The sequence below is a fragment of the Molothrus ater genome, chromosome 1 (assembly GCF_012460135.2).
Source record: "Molothrus ater isolate BHLD 08-10-18 breed brown headed cowbird chromosome 1, BPBGC_Mater_1.1, whole genome shotgun sequence".
In the NCBI taxonomy this organism is placed as follows: domain Eukaryota; kingdom Metazoa; phylum Chordata; class Aves; order Passeriformes; family Icteridae; genus Molothrus; species Molothrus ater.
The window spans coordinates 114,004,021-114,025,571 of NC_050478.2; the positions used below are offsets into that span (position 1 = coordinate 114,004,021).

The 21,551-nt window shown below is 36.3% G+C and overlaps 1 protein-coding gene across 1 annotated transcript in view; it reads left to right on the forward strand.

Annotated features, from left to right (window-relative positions):
• The window catches only part of LOC118701877 (lipoxygenase homology domain-containing protein 1), a 131,887-nt gene that overhangs the window by 51,162 nt on the left and 59,174 nt on the right, over positions 1-21,551 (forward strand). The window contains exons 17-22 of the mRNA XM_036406828.2: positions 5,443-5,612; positions 12,158-12,377; positions 13,702-13,856; positions 15,792-16,005; positions 17,298-17,485; positions 18,997-19,207. Coding sequence (XP_036262721.1) covers positions 5,443-5,612; positions 12,158-12,377; positions 13,702-13,856; positions 15,792-16,005; positions 17,298-17,485; positions 18,997-19,207 — 1,158 coding nt within the window. The remainder of the gene's footprint in view (positions 1-5,442; positions 5,613-12,157; positions 12,378-13,701; positions 13,857-15,791; positions 16,006-17,297; positions 17,486-18,996; positions 19,208-21,551) is intronic.

The following is a 21,551-nucleotide window of genomic DNA, read 5'->3' on the forward strand; positions in this document are numbered from 1 at the left end:
GTGCTTAATTAATAAAAAGACATCGATAAAAAACTTCCCACCCAGCTTTCTGTTTCTATATCTACAAAGACATTCTCAACCCTGTAATGCACTAGTTACCATCTCTGTGTTTCCTCCTAACCAGAAAAGAGAAACAGACCGACACACATGTTTTTTATGAACATTTAATGTAAATGGCTATTCTGTGCAATATCTCTGGGAATTTTATGGGAACAACTAAACTAAAAAAAGTAGTGTTTCTATTTTTCTCTGAAAACAGTGACTTGCTTTCTGTAGGATGAGTCCTAGCCTCTCAATCTAGTTCTGGTTTCAGTGAAAATTGAATCATTCGCATTCAATCAAACAGTTTAGCCAACAGCTTTATTATTCCACAAAAGCATGACTTTGACAAGAGGAGAGTGATGAACTCTGGTAACTAAAGACTTTCTCACAGAGACAGTTGATTTTCACGAGTGACTTGGAATTGGATTCTGCATTCTGCTAAGTGCACAGTTCTGAGAAACAACCATAATATCTGTTTCACCTTATGTTCAGAAAATAGACTGTATTTTACTACCAGTTCAAAATTTTTCCCAGCACAGTTTCATTCTTCATTATGTTATAGTAAGCAGGCACAGATGCACAGACTGCTCATTGCCTGTGAGCGTCCAAAGTGATCAGACTCAATATATTGATTATGAGGAGAAAGGAGTGGTTTATTCTTAACTAGCTTTTGAAATGTCACACTGCCAAGATGTCCAGGAGGACCCAGAGACCGTTGAGATCAGAGCTTCTGAAAAAAGAGGTTATAAAAGAGAAGAACATTTTTAGGAACTTATCTGTCAGTTAGCTATACGACAGCTTAGCTTGAGCTGCTCTTCAGCCATCTTTGTTTTGCCCATGGGCTCATTCCTGTGAGGAACTGAGATAGGTTAGAGATTGGACTTTTATACTTTATGAGAAAAAGATGGTGGTTGGGACTGATTTTTCACAGTTTAATTTGTGTTGTTGTATCAGTGATCTCGTAGACGTTCCATGATTGAGCTTTGTAGGAGGGAACCATCACAAGAGGTTTGGAAAGATATCCTGTAGTCAGTTCTGTGTCATTCTATCATGACTCAGTGCCAATGTCAGAGCTGATAAGAGAACATTCCAGAGATGCAGAGTCCTGGGAGAAAAAATAATTCCCTTAGATTCTCCCAGCACCTGTTTATCACTATTCTACATGGTAGAATACTGATAAACAGTCCCCTTCAGAGTGGGGGTGAACACTTTCCATGTAACAGATATTTACTGAATAAGAGGCACGTGGAAGTTCTGATGTTAGGGAGCCAGTGTTTTAGGCACTCATGTGGCAATATTCTGTATGAGCTGCACTCTAAAAATGGGCTTCAGGGAAAGTCATAAAAATCTGATTGGCATAGTTCAGTGTTCGCTGATTTTCAGGGTAAGATCAATGTGCTTAGGTCAAGTTTAAAGCACCAGATACAGAACAAATTACTTTATAAGTCACTCTGAAGGTCAGAAATCTCATTCACTTTGTATAAGGCTAGTTCAGCCACCTAGCCAAAGAGGGAACTTTGAAAGTCACCATTGCTAGGCAGGTTACTTGAGGGCTCTCTGTCCTTTTTCAGCCAGGCTCTAATGAAGCATAAATCCCAGATCCCTGTGACTGCTGCTGCTGGTTATGGATTCTGCCAAAATGCAATCTGCCCCTATCAAGTTTTCTCAGTAACCTTAGTACATTTATACAATACAGAGAGGCTCTGGCAAATCAGGCATAGGAATAGATTTATTTGTATGCCTCTGATTCCTCCTTGTATATTTGATGCAAGATAAATAGAGAAAGTGTATTTTCCTAGTGGAGAAAGCAGATAGAAGCTCTCAGCTCTCAAATGAAGTTGATTTGAAGGATTTGAAGTTGATTTGAATGAGACTTTCTGTTACTCTCTTAAAAGTTTCCTACATGGTAGGGGTATTTTACTACTTTTTCCTTCTGTTTTCTCTATTTATTTTCCTTTTGTGCCTCAAAATAGATGACCTATTGTAATAGCACATAGGAAAGAATTTTCTCTCAAAGCAGGGAGACAAGACACAGTATGTTCCAATGAAATCCTCTCTGCAGTCAGCTGAAAGGAGCTGGCTTCCTGTAATGTGATGCCTGTAGGGTGTCCTGAGGTTTTGTGGGTTATTGTGGGTGGTAAATAAAGTGTGGTTCAGTAGCAAAGTTTGGTTAATAGATATTTCTCAGCTGGCTCTTCTGTTGTGCAAGGTTTTTGGTATTAAGGCATATAGAAAATTCATATCAAAAGAGAAAATATTCAGTAAGTTCTGCTGTGATTAATTTTGTTTTGGAATTATCACCTTCCTTGCAAGTACTCGATAATGGACTAAGAATTATCACAGGATTCCCAAATTTAAAAGGGAATGGACCTGCTTCTAAAAAGCAGCAACAGCGTGTTTCCATTGCCAGATGGAGGCAGAAATCCCTAAGAAAAAGAATTAAGCAGACTGACTGCTCTGCCTCAAGGAAACACAAATTTCTACAATCTTCAGGAAATAAGCAACCAACTCCTATGTCTTGCAAAGTGTGAATGTCATTCTAGGTCTTAAGACCAAAAACACCAGAGTGAAAAACTTCTGAAATAGTGTATTGTAAAAACAGTTTTGGAAATCCTTAAAAAATACATAAATGGCTCATATTTTAAAAAAACACAGAAAATAAACCTTCCTTTTTCAGCTTTCTGAATTATATGATGAAAAGTTGACTTTGGGTTTTGCCATGCCCACATTTCTCTGTACAGAAATCATTGTAGGTTTCATTTCCATGGTTTTACTGAAGGAACTTTCAGGTTCCAGACATGTGGTTAAAGGAATTTATGGGAGGAAATTGTTATACTGATCCCCATTTAATTTCTGAAAGTCAAGAAATGATCCCTTATTCTAACATATCTCTGGATAAATCTCTGTAATGTGAATCAGATTCTTGGTTATATCCTTATAGTAAACAGAGAATTCTGAGACACTTTTTCCCACAGAATTCTGGTTTTTCCCTTGCTATTCATTTTAGTGCTTTCTACATTGGTGTCTCAAAGTAAATGGCTCTAGCTTCACACGTAAGCAGTAGAACTACAATAACACATGAACACACTAATCACTCTGAAAGGAAGTTAACACAGGTCAGTGATATCAGGGGAAAAGTCTTTTTTAATGTGGCCACACAGATGAAACACAGAAAAATGACCTATTGAAGCCCAGCTATCTCACTTCTACACCTTCACTCCTGGAGGGGTATAGAAATCACTGAACACAGTAAATACTTAGCATCAGTCTTCTGTCTCATGTAGCAATCCTCACCGAGTAGATGTCTGAGTGAAAAGAATATTATACAAAGGATTTTTTTATTCCTCTGGCATGAGCAGGTTAAATGAATTTGTTGAACTGAGAGAAAATGCAGTCAGTCAGTGTTAGTTCATTTAATAAACTGTAGAAGCATTAAAAGTAAGTGTAGGAGAATAAAGAATCACAGACACTAAGAGGCCTTAAATCTGTAACCATTGATTTATTCCCTGGAAAACTCCCAACTGGTGTCATAGCCTTCCTACTGAAATAATAATTAACAACACAATCATGGATGTTAATTAAAATAAATCACTTTGCCTGAAATACCTTCTCTGAACATGCTGCCACTTTGAGGAAGGAACAGCCAGTTATGTATTTCTGATTTCTCTTAACTTAGGGCTTGCTCTCTCCTGGAGCAGAAGGATATTACAAAGAGAAAAAAAAAAAACCAACTCCACTTGGGAAATACAGAACTGCAAAATTATCTTAATTTCCTCTCTGCTGTGTTCCTGGGACAGACTTCAAAATGGAGCATGCTTGGACAGGATAAGAGATTCAGGGCTATGTTGGGAGTCTTTGTAAAAATGTGAAGCTCCTCATAAACCCTTGGAGTGCTCAGGAGCAGCAAAAGCTCAAACAATGCTTGACTTCACCAAGTGTGACACCCTGAAGAGTACCACATGCCGACCTGGCACAGGGAGATAAAATTCAAAGCTGGCACATATCTCAAACAGCAAAAGTTCCTCATTAGGCAAAGTGTGGATCTTCCACACACTACATCTGACTCATTGCTGGAAATGACCTTAAAATAAGAGGTCAGATGGAGGGATTCTTTCAGCTAGTGTGTTACTCAGAAGACTGGCTGTGAGATGAGTATTTGCCTGCTGTTTTCTAGCTGAGCCCAGAAGAGTCAGGGAACAGACAGATGTAAGGCAGAAACAGGTTCTATAACAAGAGAAAATAAAACCAAAACAGAATTAGCTGAAAAAACAATAAGAAAAAAGAGGAAAATTATAAATCAAGGAAACCAGACCAGGTTTTCATCTAGTCTCCATCTTTAAGCAGGCAGAGGAAAACAAAAGGTAGGAAAAAAGCACACAGTTCTGTAAGAAAAAGACACATCTGATTTATTTTTGAATGAAATTATTCTAAAATTCATTTTATCAGTATATTGTATTGGGGGCTTACACAAAATCACAAAATAGTTCTCTTTATATCAGTCCCATTAGCAAATTATTATCACAGTATTGGCCACATCTAAACAAAAGCTTTTATTTTGCTTCCACAGTTGAGTTCCTCTTGCCATGCAGGATCAAGTGTCTTTTCAACAAATAATTCCTTTGAAAATAGAGGATGATTTACCTTCAAGCACTTAAGTAGCTTCCTATACTACACTATCCATGTAAGACACTGTATTTTTCCCACACCTGAAACAGCTTCCCAGTTGCATACTGGACTTCTAACACTGTTATGAGTGCAGATGACTTACCAAAAACAACCTCTAAAAGGTGAAAGCCATAAGGTCAGAATAAATCTTCTCAAAAATAAAGAATTAATCTCTTCAAAATTTCCTGAATTTTGTATTCAACCCTGATGAGTGATCTGATCTGACAAATGAGCATACCGAACATGACAAATTAAGTTAGAAAAATCTGAAAAAAAGTTGAAGTTTCATTGTTTAGCTAGTTATGTGTTAGCCAGCAGGTCTTACAAATGTATCATGTACAAGTCTTTCAAAATGTTAATATTCTTTTCATGTTACATAAGAACATTCTAAGAACTGAAATGTATTAAAATTATTACTGAAATTAAAGTAACTATTTTGATACAAAGAATGCAAAAAACACCCTTAAGCAAAGTGCCTTTTTTCTGCTTCCTAGGTATTAATTACTGTTTTCATACCCACTTCAACAATTGTCTTATGTTTATCAAGTCTGAGCTATAATTATCTTCAAGGGGTTTAAAAAAATTAATTATTAATTAGTAATTTTTTTAATTTAGTGAATGGGATGTAAACTTGTGGTAATCTATAACTCTTCAAAGGCATCCATTGCTCTCTACCATTGATCCTAAAAATGTTTAATTCGTAGATTGATGCTAAAAATGTTTTTCCTGTTTTAGCACAACGGTGGAGAGTGCAGGTTAAAACAGATGGAGATTCCCCAGAGCCACAGGAGTGTAAAAGGACCTTTGTGATTTATGGCTCAAAGGGCAAAAGTGATGAGCTTCTGCTTTCTCCACAAACCCCAGGATATGTGTGCTTTCTCCCCAGAGCCACTGATGAATTCATTGTAAGTCAGAAATATACAGTTCTACATAGAACTTATCATGACATTGCCCTCTAGGATACATATATATAGATATATAGCTATCAATATGGTTATAGATATATGTATAGATGTGTGTGTGGGGGGGGGTTTACATAACTAGCATTATATATATACAGTTGATTTGTCTGCTAAAAAATGATGTAATTATTTACAAAGATGGAATGACATAAGTATAGGTCTTGGGTCATCTCCTCCTGCTAGTCCTGTTCTACTGCAGCCAGCACCATGGACTCTTGTGTGTATTTTATTGCATTCACCAGCTCATCTTGCATTTTTTCTGAATCCCTAAAGATTCCTGAGTTGAAGTTCACACAAAAGGCAATATACAATTATTTGTGAATGCAGAAGATGAAGGATTGGGCAGGACTCCCAGGGGATATAAGTGGGCTTTTCTTTCATTCATTTCCATCGTTGTAAAGTAGTATCCACTCTCCACAGGATTGTTCTGTCTCTCGGGTCAGCAGGCAGAGGATTTTTCTGGATAATCACAAATCACTGGAGAATGCATTCATGCATATCAAAGTGTGGTGAACTCTGAAGCAATAGCTTATAGATGGCCAGTATTAAAATCAACCCTACCACCATCCTGACCGCCCACATGCCTGACACACATGCTGATAATTTTAGAGGATTCATCTGAAGAGAATCTTTTAAATCTTCAATTCTGTCCTGGCTTTCTAGGCTAGGTCATTGCAAATTCTGTTGATTGTCGTGAAGTACAGCTTCTAGCCAGCAAGATGGGAGAAATAGCTTGCAATTTGAGGCAGTTTTATATAGCTCAGAAAGACTTTTCAATGGCTGCAATAAACATTCTGAAAACAATGGCAAAACTACATTTAGAAAATTATGTCAAAGACTCATTGTAATGACCTGATCCAGGCTGAATTTTTAGTTTAAATAACAAGCTAAAGCAATTTAGGAACTTTATGGGGAGTAAATGAAAAGATAAATGGTATTTCTTAAGGACAAGGAAGCAGCTGCTTATCAGGAAACACACGGGAAACACACTGAGCAACAAAACAAGCTTCCTATCCTATTCCATGAGCATAAACTGAAGAGATCAGTAGAGGCAGAATCTATCTGTGGAGCAGGAGCACCAGCTGACTGAATTTTGGCAAGCACCATTGCATTAAGCAGCGATGCTGCTACATCCAGCATGTTGGTAATTTCCCAAGTGGCGCGTATTCCTTGTTAAGGCTGCCTAATTTCAATGATTAGGTATCACACCAGGAGAAATTTGTATTTCTGTGTGTCAGTTGTGGTTGTCCCTCATAATCTACTACCCTTGGTACACAGTACCACTATGTGTTGTAGCCTTCCACCCTAGCAGCTTTCTGAATGCTTGTTCATGTAAGGGGACAGAACATAAGTAAATAAAGGCAGTATAGAAAGTAATCTTACCCCCAAAGAGTTGGGGCTGAGCCAATTATTAAGGATTAGGACAGGCCTGATTTTAACAGGCCACATCTGTAGCCAATCAGAGGAGTGTTATAAAAGAGTGGATTGGTTGGCTGAGGGGGGAACTGGAGTCAGTTGGCTGCTGTGAGGGCAGGGAGAGTCAGTGCCTTGAGGAGCTGCCTACAAGAAACATCAAGGAGGTGCAAAACCCTAGCAATATGGAATCCTTGCCGTTTAATGATAATAGAACCTTTGTAATATATGACAGCATGTTCATACTTTGGATAGACATTGGGTTAGTGCTTGTGTTCTCCCCACAGCTATTTGTGTCCTTGTTTTTATTGCTTCGTATGAAGAAGTTTGTACTATTTGAGCATTATTTACTGTGCATGGTGTTTTATCTCTTTGCTGCATTGCTTACAGTGCAGCTTACAGAATAGCAGCTCTGGTATAAAGAGGCATTTGGGGATTCACAGGTATCTCCATAAACACCCTCACACCTCTTTAGGTGCTTGAGCCAATAAACCCAGTTTCATTTTGCTTTCCCTTTCTTTGTTCTTGCTAAGACTATGCAGAAGAATAAGAAGACTTTGCTTATGTTTTCTCACTGTAGCAGCAGGCTGGAGGCATGAACGTGATATCACAATGAGGACAAGCTGTGACTTCAGCTTTCCAAAAAGCCTGAATAAATGAACTTTTAACCTTCCCTCAAGATCCTGGTCCTAGACAAACATCCTTAATAATATAGCGCAGTAAAAAGAACAACTGGTTATGTGCTATAAGCAGCTCACATAGTTTTCAAACAGTAAGCTTAATTTTGATCTCAGAGATACATTTATTGCACATTGAGGACAGAAAGGCATGTAAATTCCTGATTTTCCAGGTGTTCTCACACAAATATATGCACAGATATGTATCATATTCAGAATGATTATTCCATCCCAAATATGCCAAATCAACTCCTATGAAAGAACAGGTGTAGTTTAATTGCACATAGCAAGCATAAAGAATAAATTAAAAGAGAGCAAATAGAAGCATGCTCTTAGGTACACTTGGGTTCTAGTAGTCTCAGAAATGTGCAGTATGGTAGTTGAGCTGCTTAAAAAGAAAGAACTTAATTAGAACACCTGAGCTTTAAAAAATAAATCAAAAAATAGGCGAATGCATCAATGTTATGAAATCTGACAGGACTAGTAGTGCTGAAGGCAGCATGGCAAGAAACCAGTGAATTGGTGGAATGTTTTTCCTTGGTAATCTGGTGATGATTGGAATCAATCATTGATCTCAGATGGAATGAATAGATTTGTAAAGTATATAGATCTTTCTCACAGTCATCTCTGTTTCCTGGTTGCTAGCAGAGTAAGCTTGCCAGAGTGTGTCTTTGGAAGGTCCTACTGTATTGTGCACATTCTTTTCTCCAGAGAATCTTAAAATATATGGGACAGGGTGTGAGATTAGGATGCATAAAACTGTTGTCCAAAGCACTAACACGGGCTGTACAAAATGAGCAATAGTGCTCTTCAAGTAGGACTGTTGGTAAATACACAATAAATTCTGAATGTATTTTGTGTTAAGGATTAAAAAGGTGACAGAAAGTTTCCAATCACATAATACAATAATCCAATTCCACAGTATGAGATGATGCTCCAAGCAACAAGCAGAAGGATTTCTGGAGTTTAGGACAGATGGCTGTCCAATTGAATTTTAATAGGTTTGATGAAACCCTATTAACTAGAATAATTTATGGGTGGGGTGGGTGTGTGTGATTTGTTTGGGTTTTTTTTTTTTTGTTTTAACAGAGAAAATAATGAAAAGGAATTACATTTGAATATGCACCCAAACAGTAAAATATACAAGGCTTTCATTACCCTAGGCATGATGTCTTTGAGAAGCCCTGTGTGAGTTGAAGAGGAAAAGATTTAAAATGTTATGCAATTTTCTAATCATCTGTATCACCAGTCTTTGAGATCTTAAGAAACCCAGTGTCTCCTCCTAGTTTTAAGAGCCTCACTCTTAGAGATTCAGTCACGTAATGGAAAACATACTGTGTTTTTTAGTATGTGACAAATCACACCAACTCAGCTAAGATTTCATGTTCTGAATATTAGAAAAAGCTATTCAGAAGAAATAAATGGGAAAAAATTAATTAGAAAATTATAATAATGAATGAGGTAAAGTATCCTCTTGCAAATATTCAAAACCAGGACATTCACTGGATATATGCTTTGTGATGGATTATATGTCTGCCTCTGCTTCAAAGTTCATGTTGCATCCATTAATAGACATTGGTGGAGGGAACAGACAATTTTGGTACCCAAGATAGAATATCATATTCCAAAGGAAAACTGCTTGTACCAAACTGGTCAGACAAAGATTGCAAGAATGATGTAATGGCAGTGCTGGGTACAATGATGGAGCTGAACAAAAAGGCTAATGCTGGCCACAGCTGTAAGTGAAAACACAAATCCATGAAAAAAGGGGAACTATCTAATATACTCATTTGAAAATAGCTGGTGTTTAATTCCATGGATCATAAACAGTATGATTATTAGTACTTGCTGGTTCAATGGCAGTCAGGGAATTAATTGAGATTGTGATTCTAGAAACAGAACAATTGTGGCTTCTAAATACTCTGTCCTGTATTCTGGAATTATTTTCCTATAAATCTCCTCTGTGCATTTCCTACCACAAGGATTATACCACATGTATTTATGTCAACTTAGAATCGTAGTGAATTGCAAATTAGGGTAGCAGAAGACAAAGTAAAATGTGAGTTACAGCTTGCCCTGTCACATAAAAATAACCAAGTTCTGTACTTTTGCAACTCCCAAACAGAGCTTTATGGAATAAATTGTTCACAGTATTTAGAGTAGCTGTGTGATACAGTCATGGGATCCCTGCATGAGAAAAAAAATCTGCAGGCAATAATTTAAAAGTCGGTAGTCTGGTTCTGAAAGAGAAGAAGCAGTGACTTTGTTGTCTGGAAAAGAACTGTAGTTTAGATGGGTGAAGAACCTGTGCACTCTCCTCTCAATGAACCCAAATAATTCCTGTTAAGTTTAATAAGGTGGAATGCATATTTTGCAAGAATTAATCCACTTAGTCCACCACAGCTAATGATACATAGCTAATTATATCCTTTGCAACATACACAGCATGAGTGAAAAATCTTGATGCAAAACTGCCCACTCATTTCCCTTTTCCCGGTGCAGGAATGGGGACTGAGTCAGGGACACCTTTGATCTCTGTCAGCACGATGGCACAGAGACAGGCAGGGCAGGCTAGGCTTAGAGAGAGGACAAGTCTGGTGCCCTCTTTCCTGGTGTGTAACTACTGCTGGGTGGCCTTTTTGGGTACTGTGCAGTCACAGCTCAGGAGCTGAGAGGTTCTGAGCAGCCCAGGGCTTTTATATAGGCAATGGAAAGGAGTTCTTCCCTGCTCCCTAAACAATGCCCTGAGTCATGAAATTGTGTAGGAGTGGAATGGCAACCATTTATAATACTTACCTCAAGAAATTCAGACCAGAAGGGATCTTTTAATCCATCAAGTGCAATTCCTTCCTACCAAAGGCCTCTTTTTATAAGTTCTGCATCATAAACTGGTCATAAAATTCCTGTAAAATGGTTTGGACAGGTAGCTTTATTTTCAATTAATTATTCCTCTTCATACTCTGATATTTTACTATTTCTTTATTTGCATACCAGTTACTAAAAATGATGTCCAGCTCTCTCAAAATGAAAAAAGCACATTTTTTAGTACCCCTCTAATTAGAATGAGGTAGCTGATACTCCCCTACATGCTTGTGTTCCCTGTGCATGAACTAGCTTTAAGCAAGCGAGGTCAGCAGTGAGGGGCTGTCACGTTCAGAGCTCTACTGAGAAGCAAAATAAATTGATCTGTTAGGTCTGTGCTCTGTCTTAGGAGCCAATCTGCTGGTAGTGCTGTCAGAGCTAGGGCATGATTGTGTAAAGCTAATTTCAGTTTATTATTGTGATGCTATAGGGTGTACAATGGATTTATTCAGTGGAAAGACACCAAATCTTAAGCTGTGACTGATAGAGGGGGAAAAAATCAGCAATATGAGAGAAAAACAAAGCCACTGGCAACATTTTTTTTTGGTATTAAGTATTTTGATACTTCATAAAAAAATGCTTTTAAAAATTACTAGTTCTCAGTTGTTTCACTCAAAATCACTTTCCATCCTGTCTTTCTTATAGCTGCCCAGTGCATGGCTGCCGCATTACTTCCTGTTGTTCAGAAGAGTTATCATGCAGTGGTTAATGTCATGCAAATAATTATCCACAATCAGCAACCAATTTCTGAATTTCCACGTGTAGTATGGGAACAGGACTGTGTCATGCTACACAGCTATTTCTGTAACATAAATGATTTATTTTTTTCAGAAATATCCCTTTCCTTTAATGAAGAATTGGTTATAAAGTAGTTTTATGTTCTAGACAAAACCATTTAGCAAATGAGAATTTAGTAAAACTTCTTCACCAGTAGGGTTGCCAAGCACTGGGACAGGCTGACCAGGGCAGTGGTTGAGTAACCATCCTGGAGTATTTACCAACATGCTGATGTGGCACTCAGGGACATGGTTTACTGGTGGAATTGGCAGTGCTGTGTTAATGGTTGGACTTGATGATCTAAAGGTTTTCTCTAACCTAAACAATTCTGCAATTCCAGGCTCACAGTAATCATCTTTAAATTAATACCTCACTTGGCTGCTGATATTAGAATTTTTAATTGTAAGATAATGCTCTCTTTCTCCAGTAGGGTCACAACTTTGTGTTACCTTTTGTCTAAATAGCTTAAATGCATAGATCATCCTAATTTTAACTGTGACTCACTCCTAAGTTATCATGTTTTTACAGTATGTATGCTTACAGAGTATCATGCTTACAATACTAATAAAGGAGATCATTTCACCCACAATTATACCATGAAATAAAAAGGATTGATTCCATCATACACTTATCCCAGCCTCAAACTCAACTTTTCCTTCATTTACTGTTAAGTTTAGAAATTCTACACTGGGATTGGGGAAAATCTTTCTAAGTGAACCAGCCTTGACAGTACCCTCTTCCTCATGCTATTTGGTGCAGGTTGAGACTGGAGATCTGGGAGAAGTATACAAGATTCGAGTCAGCTGTGATGATGTGCCAGGCTTTAAGGGCTGGCATCTGAAGTCTTTTCACTTACAAGAGCTGCATATGAAACAAGAACTGAACTTTGAGTGCAACTGCTGGCTCACTCTAGAGAGGGGGGATAAGGAGCTGGTAAAAGAATTCCCTGCATTCACTGAGGACCAGAAAACTTTACCAGGTAAAAGCACCAAGAAGACATAAACACTGTAAATTAACGGCTTGAAAAAAATTCAGTGCTGCAGATATATATAGTGCTTTGTCTGGATTTGATATCTTCAGTGGCTCTGTTGCACCTGTCTTCACATATGCACTGCAAGAATGCTGAAAATTATATTTTCATTTTCCAGTTAAGTTGCGTATTGGATTTTACAGTTGCTAAGTCTTCTGAATGATTTTAATGAGAAAAAAAATGAACAATACAATTGGACCTTTTAGGGAAATGAACACATTCAAAGCCATAGAAATGAGTTGTTCTAGAGTTACTATAGAATAGTATAGAAAGCTTACAAAAGCTTTACTTGCTGATGCAAGTATCAGAAGTAAGCCTTATTGCACAGAAAGGTTGGGGTTTTTACCCTAAGGACTACTTTTTTGCTATGTTGTGAGTTCTCAGAGATGTCCTTGAAATGTGAAGACTTACAGAAGTCCTGCATTTGTTCAGAAAAGCTAGCTGTTACACATTGAGATAAAAGTAATTAGAGACACGACTACTTTGCTAAACTAAAGTTCCAGAAGTTCAGATCCATGGATACTCAAACCTATTCATGACCTTAAAAGAAAGTATAGTGTTACATTAGTTAAATGCTAATTCTGCAGAACTGTACATTAAAAACACATTTGAAAAGTTTTGGTTATTCTTTTTGTACGAGCTTGAATCTATATGCAATTAAATGATCTTCCTTGGAAGAAAATCTGATCTGATTGTAGAAATTCATTCATACAGGATCAATATAAAGGCACAGAATTTATAGTTTCCTTCTTTCAGTTAGGAAGTGCATTTTGTACATTTTTATACTTGTATGTCATGTCATGCATCCAGAGGCTATGTTGCATCTGTTTGTTATTTAAATTTTCATAACCTCATTCTTATTCTTTGAGCTGTGTTAATTATTATCTATTTCAAAGATAATTCAGTTTTTAATTAGTATTTAGTTTTGTTCCTGAACTAACTCAAATCAGTTAGTTCTTACTTTCCAGATCATGCACAATAAAACAGGGTTGGGCAGAATTTGCCTAGATGCATAAGTCTAAATTGTCCTAGTCCAATTTTGTTCAAATTTATAAGAAAATGAATGGAAAGTCTTCATTGAGCTCAGCATGAAGAGATCAGATTCATAAAGAGTAACCTGATTATTTCATTCATTTTGTAGCAGATTTTTTTTGTTGCTGCAGAAATTAAAAAAAACCCTATAGTCTTACTAAATATTCTGTGTTGCAGTTTATTTAAGTACAGCTTGTACTTAATCAGATTTAACTAAACTTTTTCTTTTCTTTTTGTACAGTCTATAAGTATGTTGTTTCTGTACATATTGGTGACCGCTGGGGAGCAGGGACTTTTGCAAATGTTTATATCACCCTCTATGGCAAAAGAGGGGACACAGGTGTGAGGAAACTTGATACATCTCTAATGAAAGGAAGAAAATTTCAAAGAAATAAGGTAATGGCACCATAATTCAGTCTTATATGTGCAGGGGTCAGCACTGCATTAAATATAGCTTAAAGCCTACCCAGAATACATCTGGCTAGATAGGCAAGAATTTGAAAACATTCACAGAATTTCTCTTCCAGATATTCACAGTAGACCAATGCCAGTGTTATTCATTTCCTGTACAAGAACATACCCACGTGGCAATAAAGGCTTCACATGAGTGATACAAAGCAGATTAGAGGGGAGAACCTTCTGTGATCATGCTTCTGACTTCATCTGTTCCAAATTTAAGACAGAGCAGGGAGTAAAAAATTGAACAATCAGTGAAAAATTAATTAGAGAAATTTCCATGAGACTTTTACAGTCTATGATTTTTCTGAAACCACAATTCCACTTTGAAACACCAACTCAATATCAGTAAGTTTAGGCAAGAAACAAAAGTTCCACTTAGAAAAAGAATGCATATAAAGCCAGTGTTTCCAGATAATCCCTATAAATAAAATTCTCTTGGGAATTAGACTTTCACTCGCTGAACAAGAATGTTTGAAAAAACACATGCAAAAGTGTCCATTGTCAAGGAGAAGCTTAGCTTTCTGTGAAATAATTTTATTTGATTATTACCACAGCACTTGTTCACGTGAAAATGGAGTCAGTAATGAACTGAGAAAATTTTTAAATTTCATTTCTGTGTATGTCTCAGAACCATGCCTATATACAGAAGACAGTACTATGTTGTAATTATTTTATGTTCATACATGGATTTATTTCCTAAAATACCTTAATTAATGAAGTTAATGATTTTTGCTCAAAATCTGCTGCTGGGTTCTGACTATTAGTAGAAAAAAAATCCTTTTGTTATATGAAAGTACTTTCAATATTAGTAGCAAAAAAAATGCTTCTCCAATATTTTATTTAAAAAGTAATAGGGACAACACATAGGACTTTGGCAACCACTGTATTTCTTTAGAGATGAGCTTTCTAATATCTTGGTTTTTAAATTGTTTTGACATCCAGTTTAGTTAGTTCCTATTACTGAATTCTTTTATATGAATCATGGTGTTAATTATATTCCTAGATATTGCTGTCAAACCCCAGTTGTTCATAACTTTCTAACCTTTAGCAGTTACTGTGACATCCATCTGGCCCCTGGCTGGGCCTTATACAGAACATCTGACTTTTGTACAAAAATGTAGTGAGGCATAAAATTTCTTTCTTTGTATTTCTCATTTTTACTTATCTTGTTTTTCTGGTCCCTTTTCTCATCTACTGCCACTTCTGTTTACTTCTCTTGTGTCTTTCTTTGCCTTCTCCATTCTGGTTCACTTCCCATCTCTCATCTTTTACTCTTCAATTTCATATTAACTTCCTCCCTTACTCTACTCAATTTGCTCCACAATTATTTTTGCTTTGTAAGGAAAGCAAAAAGTCAGGTTTTCTGACTACTGGAGAATAATTATAAAGCTATCTTTGAGTAAAAACACTCTTTGAATTTCTAACTTTGGTTTAGAACTATTAATATATATCTAGCTTCTCTTATATTAATTTATATTTTATATTAATATATATCTAAAGCTTACCTTGTATGATAAGCTTTAGAAACTAGATACCTGAAAGATAGAAATTTCATTAGAACCAAAATCTTATCATAACTGATTGTCAGAAAATTGAGGTATATAGATTTTAATGTAATATGAAATGATTGATGCAGTGATATATATTGGCCAAACATCAAATGAAATTAAAATGCATTATTAATGATGAATATAGGATTAAATGTTACTTCTAATCAGTGTGTGCTTTCTTCGATTCAGCAGGGACATGCTATGTTAAACTTTGCAAAGAATCAGACTATAAAATTTTGAATTCTCAGATGAATTCAGGCCTATATTTTCCCCAAAGTTCATGTCAAAATTTTGTTTTATTAAGTATTTCCCTGTTTTGCAGGTGGATTCATTTTTGGTGGAAGCTGTTTCTCTGAGTCATTTGCAAAAAGTGGTCATAGGCCATGATGGAGAAGGCTATGGGGCGGGGATGTACCTCAAGATGGTAACAGTCAAAGAATCACAAGATTCAGACAAAGAGTGGGTCTTTCCACTGTGGAACTGGCTTGATACTCATCTGGGTTTGTGTGAGACTGTTTGTGAGATTGTAACAGTTGGTAAGTTCTGCAAAGCTGACCTGCCCATTTTTATATACATGTGTTTGACTGCAGCTCATTTAGATGTCTACAGTATCCTTCTTTTATTGATAATGTGAATTTTCAGTTTGATCTTAGTGTTGTAGCAGAGCCATATCTGGTAAGGTCAAAGTTAGTATAATTCTGTCTTCCCAATGTGCTGCATATGGAGCACCTGCCTTCCAAATTAAACACAGCACTTTTCAATGAGAGATAAACAGCCAAGCATAGGATGTGCACCTTGTGGGGATAAATAGCTTAAATTTTATGTACTATTTTTTGGCCTAGAATCTCATTTGAAATCTAAAGAAAAATTACTTCCGTGAAATGAGCCTAGTCTTTACCTGTGAGAGCATTCCACAACACAAAGCAGCCATTCTGGTATGCTTGTTTCTGCTCATTTCACACCTACTACTATGCCATGATTTGCACAAATCTAAACCTGGATGTACTTGGCAAAAGAACGCTTACAGCAGAACCTTTAGTCATTCAGAAGTAGTAAAAGACTTCTTCCTTCAATCCTGTGAAAAGAATTCAATGCAAAGAAAATGATCCACAGATCTTTGTCCAGAGGAAGTGAGACACGAGATGTCCTTGATTCAGTTGTGTGGTTTTTCTGAGTTGTAGAAAGTACATTTTCCTGAGGTGTTCCTCTTCATGAAATCATTTTCACTCCACCTAGACTGGTTAAAACTAAAATGAATAATAACAACAATTAATGAAGAAAAAGAGAGGGAGATATTGATCTTCTGAGCATCTGGCAGATAACTTTGTGTGTTTATTATAGGTTACCTGCCAGTCTCACACTATTAAACCACCTATTATTTTGCAAGGCAACATCTGGTGACAAGCAAAGTTCATTAGAGTTGTTCATTTTGCATTAGGTGCCTGCATGCTACATATGGTTACATGCTCTTAACTGATAAATTTGCTTTAGTAACACTGATTGCTCTTTAAAGAACAATTACTTAGACCTCTAAAAGTTGACTGAATATTCTCTTACAAATTACTTCCAAACATGACAGGGAAAATACATTGGCATCAAAAAATGCCATTGAAACTAAATTTTAAACACAGAAAGAGCATTAAACTGCTAAATTCTTCACAAAAATATAATAAAGATATTGATGTGTTCTTCTTAGTGAGCAGTTGCTATAGATACAACATAACCAGCAAAAAGAGCTTTGTTTGTGTACTGTAAAGGCTGTGGTCCTGCTAGATTATGCCATTCTCTCATGCTGTCATCTTTCCTTTCTCTTTGATAATTTTTAAAGGTAAAAGGTCAACTCTTACTCCTAAACTGCCTGAAATCAACATGAAGTCAGGTTTCTGGATAATGGATATCACTGGATCTGATTTGAGTGCTGAAGAGGAGCCAATTTGCCTTTCTTTTATCTTCTACGGCAACCTGAGTCACAAAAAGTTGCCACTTCAAGTCACAGGAAAAGCAATTCAGATCAAAGTACTTCAACCTTTCTCTGTTGCAAGAAAACCCTACGAATCATGTAGCCAATAATCCACTTAATTCTGAGATAAATTGTTTCTTTAAACTAAACTACCAGATTGATTTTTAAGTCCTCTGTGTAGTTTGGCACAGATCATAATTTCTGTTTGTAGGGAGCAACACATGAACAATGGTTTTTGAATGAGCAAATTCTCCCAGTGTCTCATACTGAGAATGTTTAAGTGAGCGGATTGGTCCCTTGGTGCACATCACAGTGTATAGCACGTGGCAGGTACTGATTTACAGGCTTTGTTGATCTCACAAAAATCAGCAATTTGTAAGCATACAATATGCCATGGGATACTGTAGAGCTTTTGGGGCTGATGATAGAGAAGGAAGAATCATAAATGAGACTAAATGCACAGAAGGTTAATTTTTCTCTTTTCTCTCTCATGTAATTTATTCATCCCTGCCATCAGTTTCTCTGAACTGGTTTTTTGAGTACGATTTCTTTTTTCCCCCTGTTATTTATTGTCTCTTCCTTTTTCCTCCTAATGAATTGAATTTTATAATTGAGCTAAAGAAATCATTTGTTGTATTTTGATGCTCCTCTTTTCTTTAGTGAAAGAGGAACTAAGCAGACTAGACTAACCCACAAACATGATCCAAAATGAGGAGTACTCAGAGGGTTTTTAAGCTATTTCCAAGAATCTCTGGTAAATACAAAAAAGAAGTAGTATGAAGATGGAGGTGCCCTGTCAGAGGAAAGGCTGAAGTCAGGCCACATGGACTTCTACTCTCTGGGCATACCTAAAATGAAAGAGCAGGGGAAAGGATCCAAGAAGTATCGAATAGGAAAACACAACTTCTCTTTTCTCCCTTTTTTTTCCTTACAGTGAAAAAAAAAAAATTCAATTTAAATCACTAATTATAACATCTAAGGCCTCCTCTGCTTTCACCTACTCAAGCAATGGGTATGTCCTAGAGATGGTGCATTATCCCCAGTAGAACCAGATTCAGTTTTTCTTCTCAAGTATGAATGCAAGATTTTAATGTACAACATCTATGATCTAGAATGAGGATGAAGGATGCCTTGGATGTTCCCTCAAAACCGGATTAGCTTTCTTTCAAAATTATGTTTAATGACATAATTTTTATGGTTGTAAGAAATATTTCCAATGTTGTCCAAAGTTTTAAAAATTGGTTAAATCTTGTGTGCCTAAACATAATCTGAATCTGTGTAATGTTTATGAACATTGTGCCTTGTTCTATGCACAAATTTCAGCAGCGACTGCCATTGCTTGTTCCTTAATATCAAACTTCAAGCACACACAACCTATTTGTGTTTTTAAATCAATTTTATATTGATTAGAAATTAGTAAAGTTAATTAGAAAATAGTACTATTTATAAATCTGGCCCAATTTTTTAACTACTGAAGTTTGTTCAACTGTTGCATACAGCTGCCAACTACGTTTGCTCTGGCACAATTGAAATGAGATCCATTCATCTTCTCTTTCTCCTCACATAGGATGAACTGGCAGGTATTGGCTCAATATACAAAGTTCAGGTAACTGGCCCACACACTGAGTTAAAACAGCCATGGCACTTAGATTTACTGCATATGAAGCACACAGACACAAAGGAAGAGATGTATTTAGCTTTTGACTGCTGGTTCAACCCTAAGGAAGACAAATGTGTGGAGCTGCCAGCTCTCTATGCAGATCAGGAGCCTTTGCCTGGTAAGCTGTGTCCTTTTTTGTTGCTGGGGTCAGGATCTGTCTCTGGAATACCAGTATATCTCTCTTGGGCCAAAAATACTGTGTGAAGATTTCAATAAGAAATTAATATTACGGAATGTGTTGGTTTTGCACATGCGTTTACCATAACAGAGAAATTACTGGTATGAGGATTATGAGAGATGATCTAAGTGATGATACCAAACACAATATTTGGCTTCTTTCACATTAGATGATGTTGCAGTTTTAACTCTTGATTATTTATTCTCTCTTCAAATTAATGGTATGTCAGATGAAGATGAGTACAAAATACGTACTCATCTACTGTGTGATACTATTTGTCTCTTCCTATTCACAAAGAAATGTATGTGATCTAGAAACAAAGTAAAGAGGGAAAGAATTGCAGACCCCCTGCGCAACAAAGGTTGAATTTTTAAAATGCCACAGGTAGCCAGCTAAGAGATGTTCAAGAATTTCAATTAAACTAGTGTTTTATTGATGTCAATGAGAAATTCATAGCACAGCAAGTGATATTCTACAAAAGTACACATGAAGTTGCATGTTTCTCTGCTGTTAGTAGTACATGTGAATGATACGATGCCAGAGAGATAATTGATTTCTGCCAACCACCCCCAACCACTTCCCCTGGAACAACCAATTGTATACTAATAACTTGATCACTAGTACTTAAGGACAAGCTTCCCAGTTTTTCAGCTCATTAGAATAAAGAGGATTGATGGAGAGAGTAAAGATCATATATTGAGGCTTTTGGTGCCAGTTAAGAGGTTTATTGCTAGAGGCTATAGTACAAAGAGTGTTCTGCTTAAATGGAAACTAATAGAAAAAGATGGAAGCAGCCCAGAAAAAGAAATAAAATAGACCACATGGACTTTTGAAGACTGTTCTCTAAAGAGAGTTTCCTAAATATTTCATCTAACCTAAAGTTGAAACTTGAACGAAATAGCTAAGACCCTTTAAATTTCTGGTCTTGTGTGGGTTTACATAATTAAAAAAATTGTCGTCTAGTATTCATGTACTGAAAAATCTTACCATTTTAGACCTTCGGATCCATCAGATTCAAAATACATTGGGTGTTGGATGTAATATATGTTGGATTAACAATCATGAATATAGTAATTCCAGACCTTATTAAAAGGCCCTATTTCCCTAATTTATTTAAGAAAAAACAAGAAGGACTGTAAATATGAACAGTTATCTTCTGAATTCAAGCTTGTTACATTTTTTACTGCATATAAAATTACAAAAATTTTAAAAAGTTAAAATGCTAAAATATTCTAAATACACCTCTCAAAGCCTCTGTTGTGCTAAGATATATGGTGCTGAGAGCCAAATGGAGACACTGTCTGAAAGCATTTTTCTGATATGTAAAGTAATTAATTATTGAGGTATATTAGAGATTTAGGGTGTTTTTCTTGGAAAATTTCTGGGAAAAGACATGTATGTGTTCTCTCTCTCAAAAATTAATCTTTAGATGGAAGTATCTACAGGCCTAGAAAGCTTCTAACAAACCATTTTATGGAGTCCAGTGATTTACAACTGGAACTGTTAATATCACTTTTATTCTTTGTGGTCCAAATACTACTTCAGTCTAAAATTTCTTCTTTGTTATATTTTGGTTTTATTCATAGACACACACACAAGAAATACAAAATAATAATTAGGAAAAAAGTATTTAGTCTCCTATCTTTCATTTATGGGTTTTTTTTTCCTTTTCAATTGAACATTAGGTGATTACTTTAAGTTTTGCAATATGTTGGCTTACATCTGAAAGAGAATTTTTTTAAATAGGACTGGGAAGAGACAAAGAATTAAAAACTTGAACAGAATACCTTGTCTTAGTAGATTTTTGTTGTTTGGGTATGCTGTTCATACAGAACACAATCAGAATGCTCTCAAACTCAGCCTAAAAGCTTTTACCCCATTTCCCAGCATTCCCTTTCAGTTATGACTCCTTTCATAGGGGCTACTTTTTGTACTTTTATTTCCCTTAAATAGTGGAAAATAAATGGTAAATATTTGCTATGAATACATTGAGCTTTAAATTATGCATCAATAGATTCAGCAGTTTCAGCTGAAAGCACCGACTCAGCAGAAGCACTACATACATTTCTAAGCTAAGCTTGTGGGTCTATATATTCATGATTCAAATATTAATGGACAAAAGCAGTAAAAATGTGAGCACTGTGCTTTCTCATCTACCCCCATGGAAGTGGCCAGCCATGATCTTATTCAAACAAAATATTTTGATCTTGTTCATACAAGTTGCCTTTTGACTTCAACAAACCTGCTCCCATGGCCCAGTTACACAGAGGAGGCAAGACTCTGA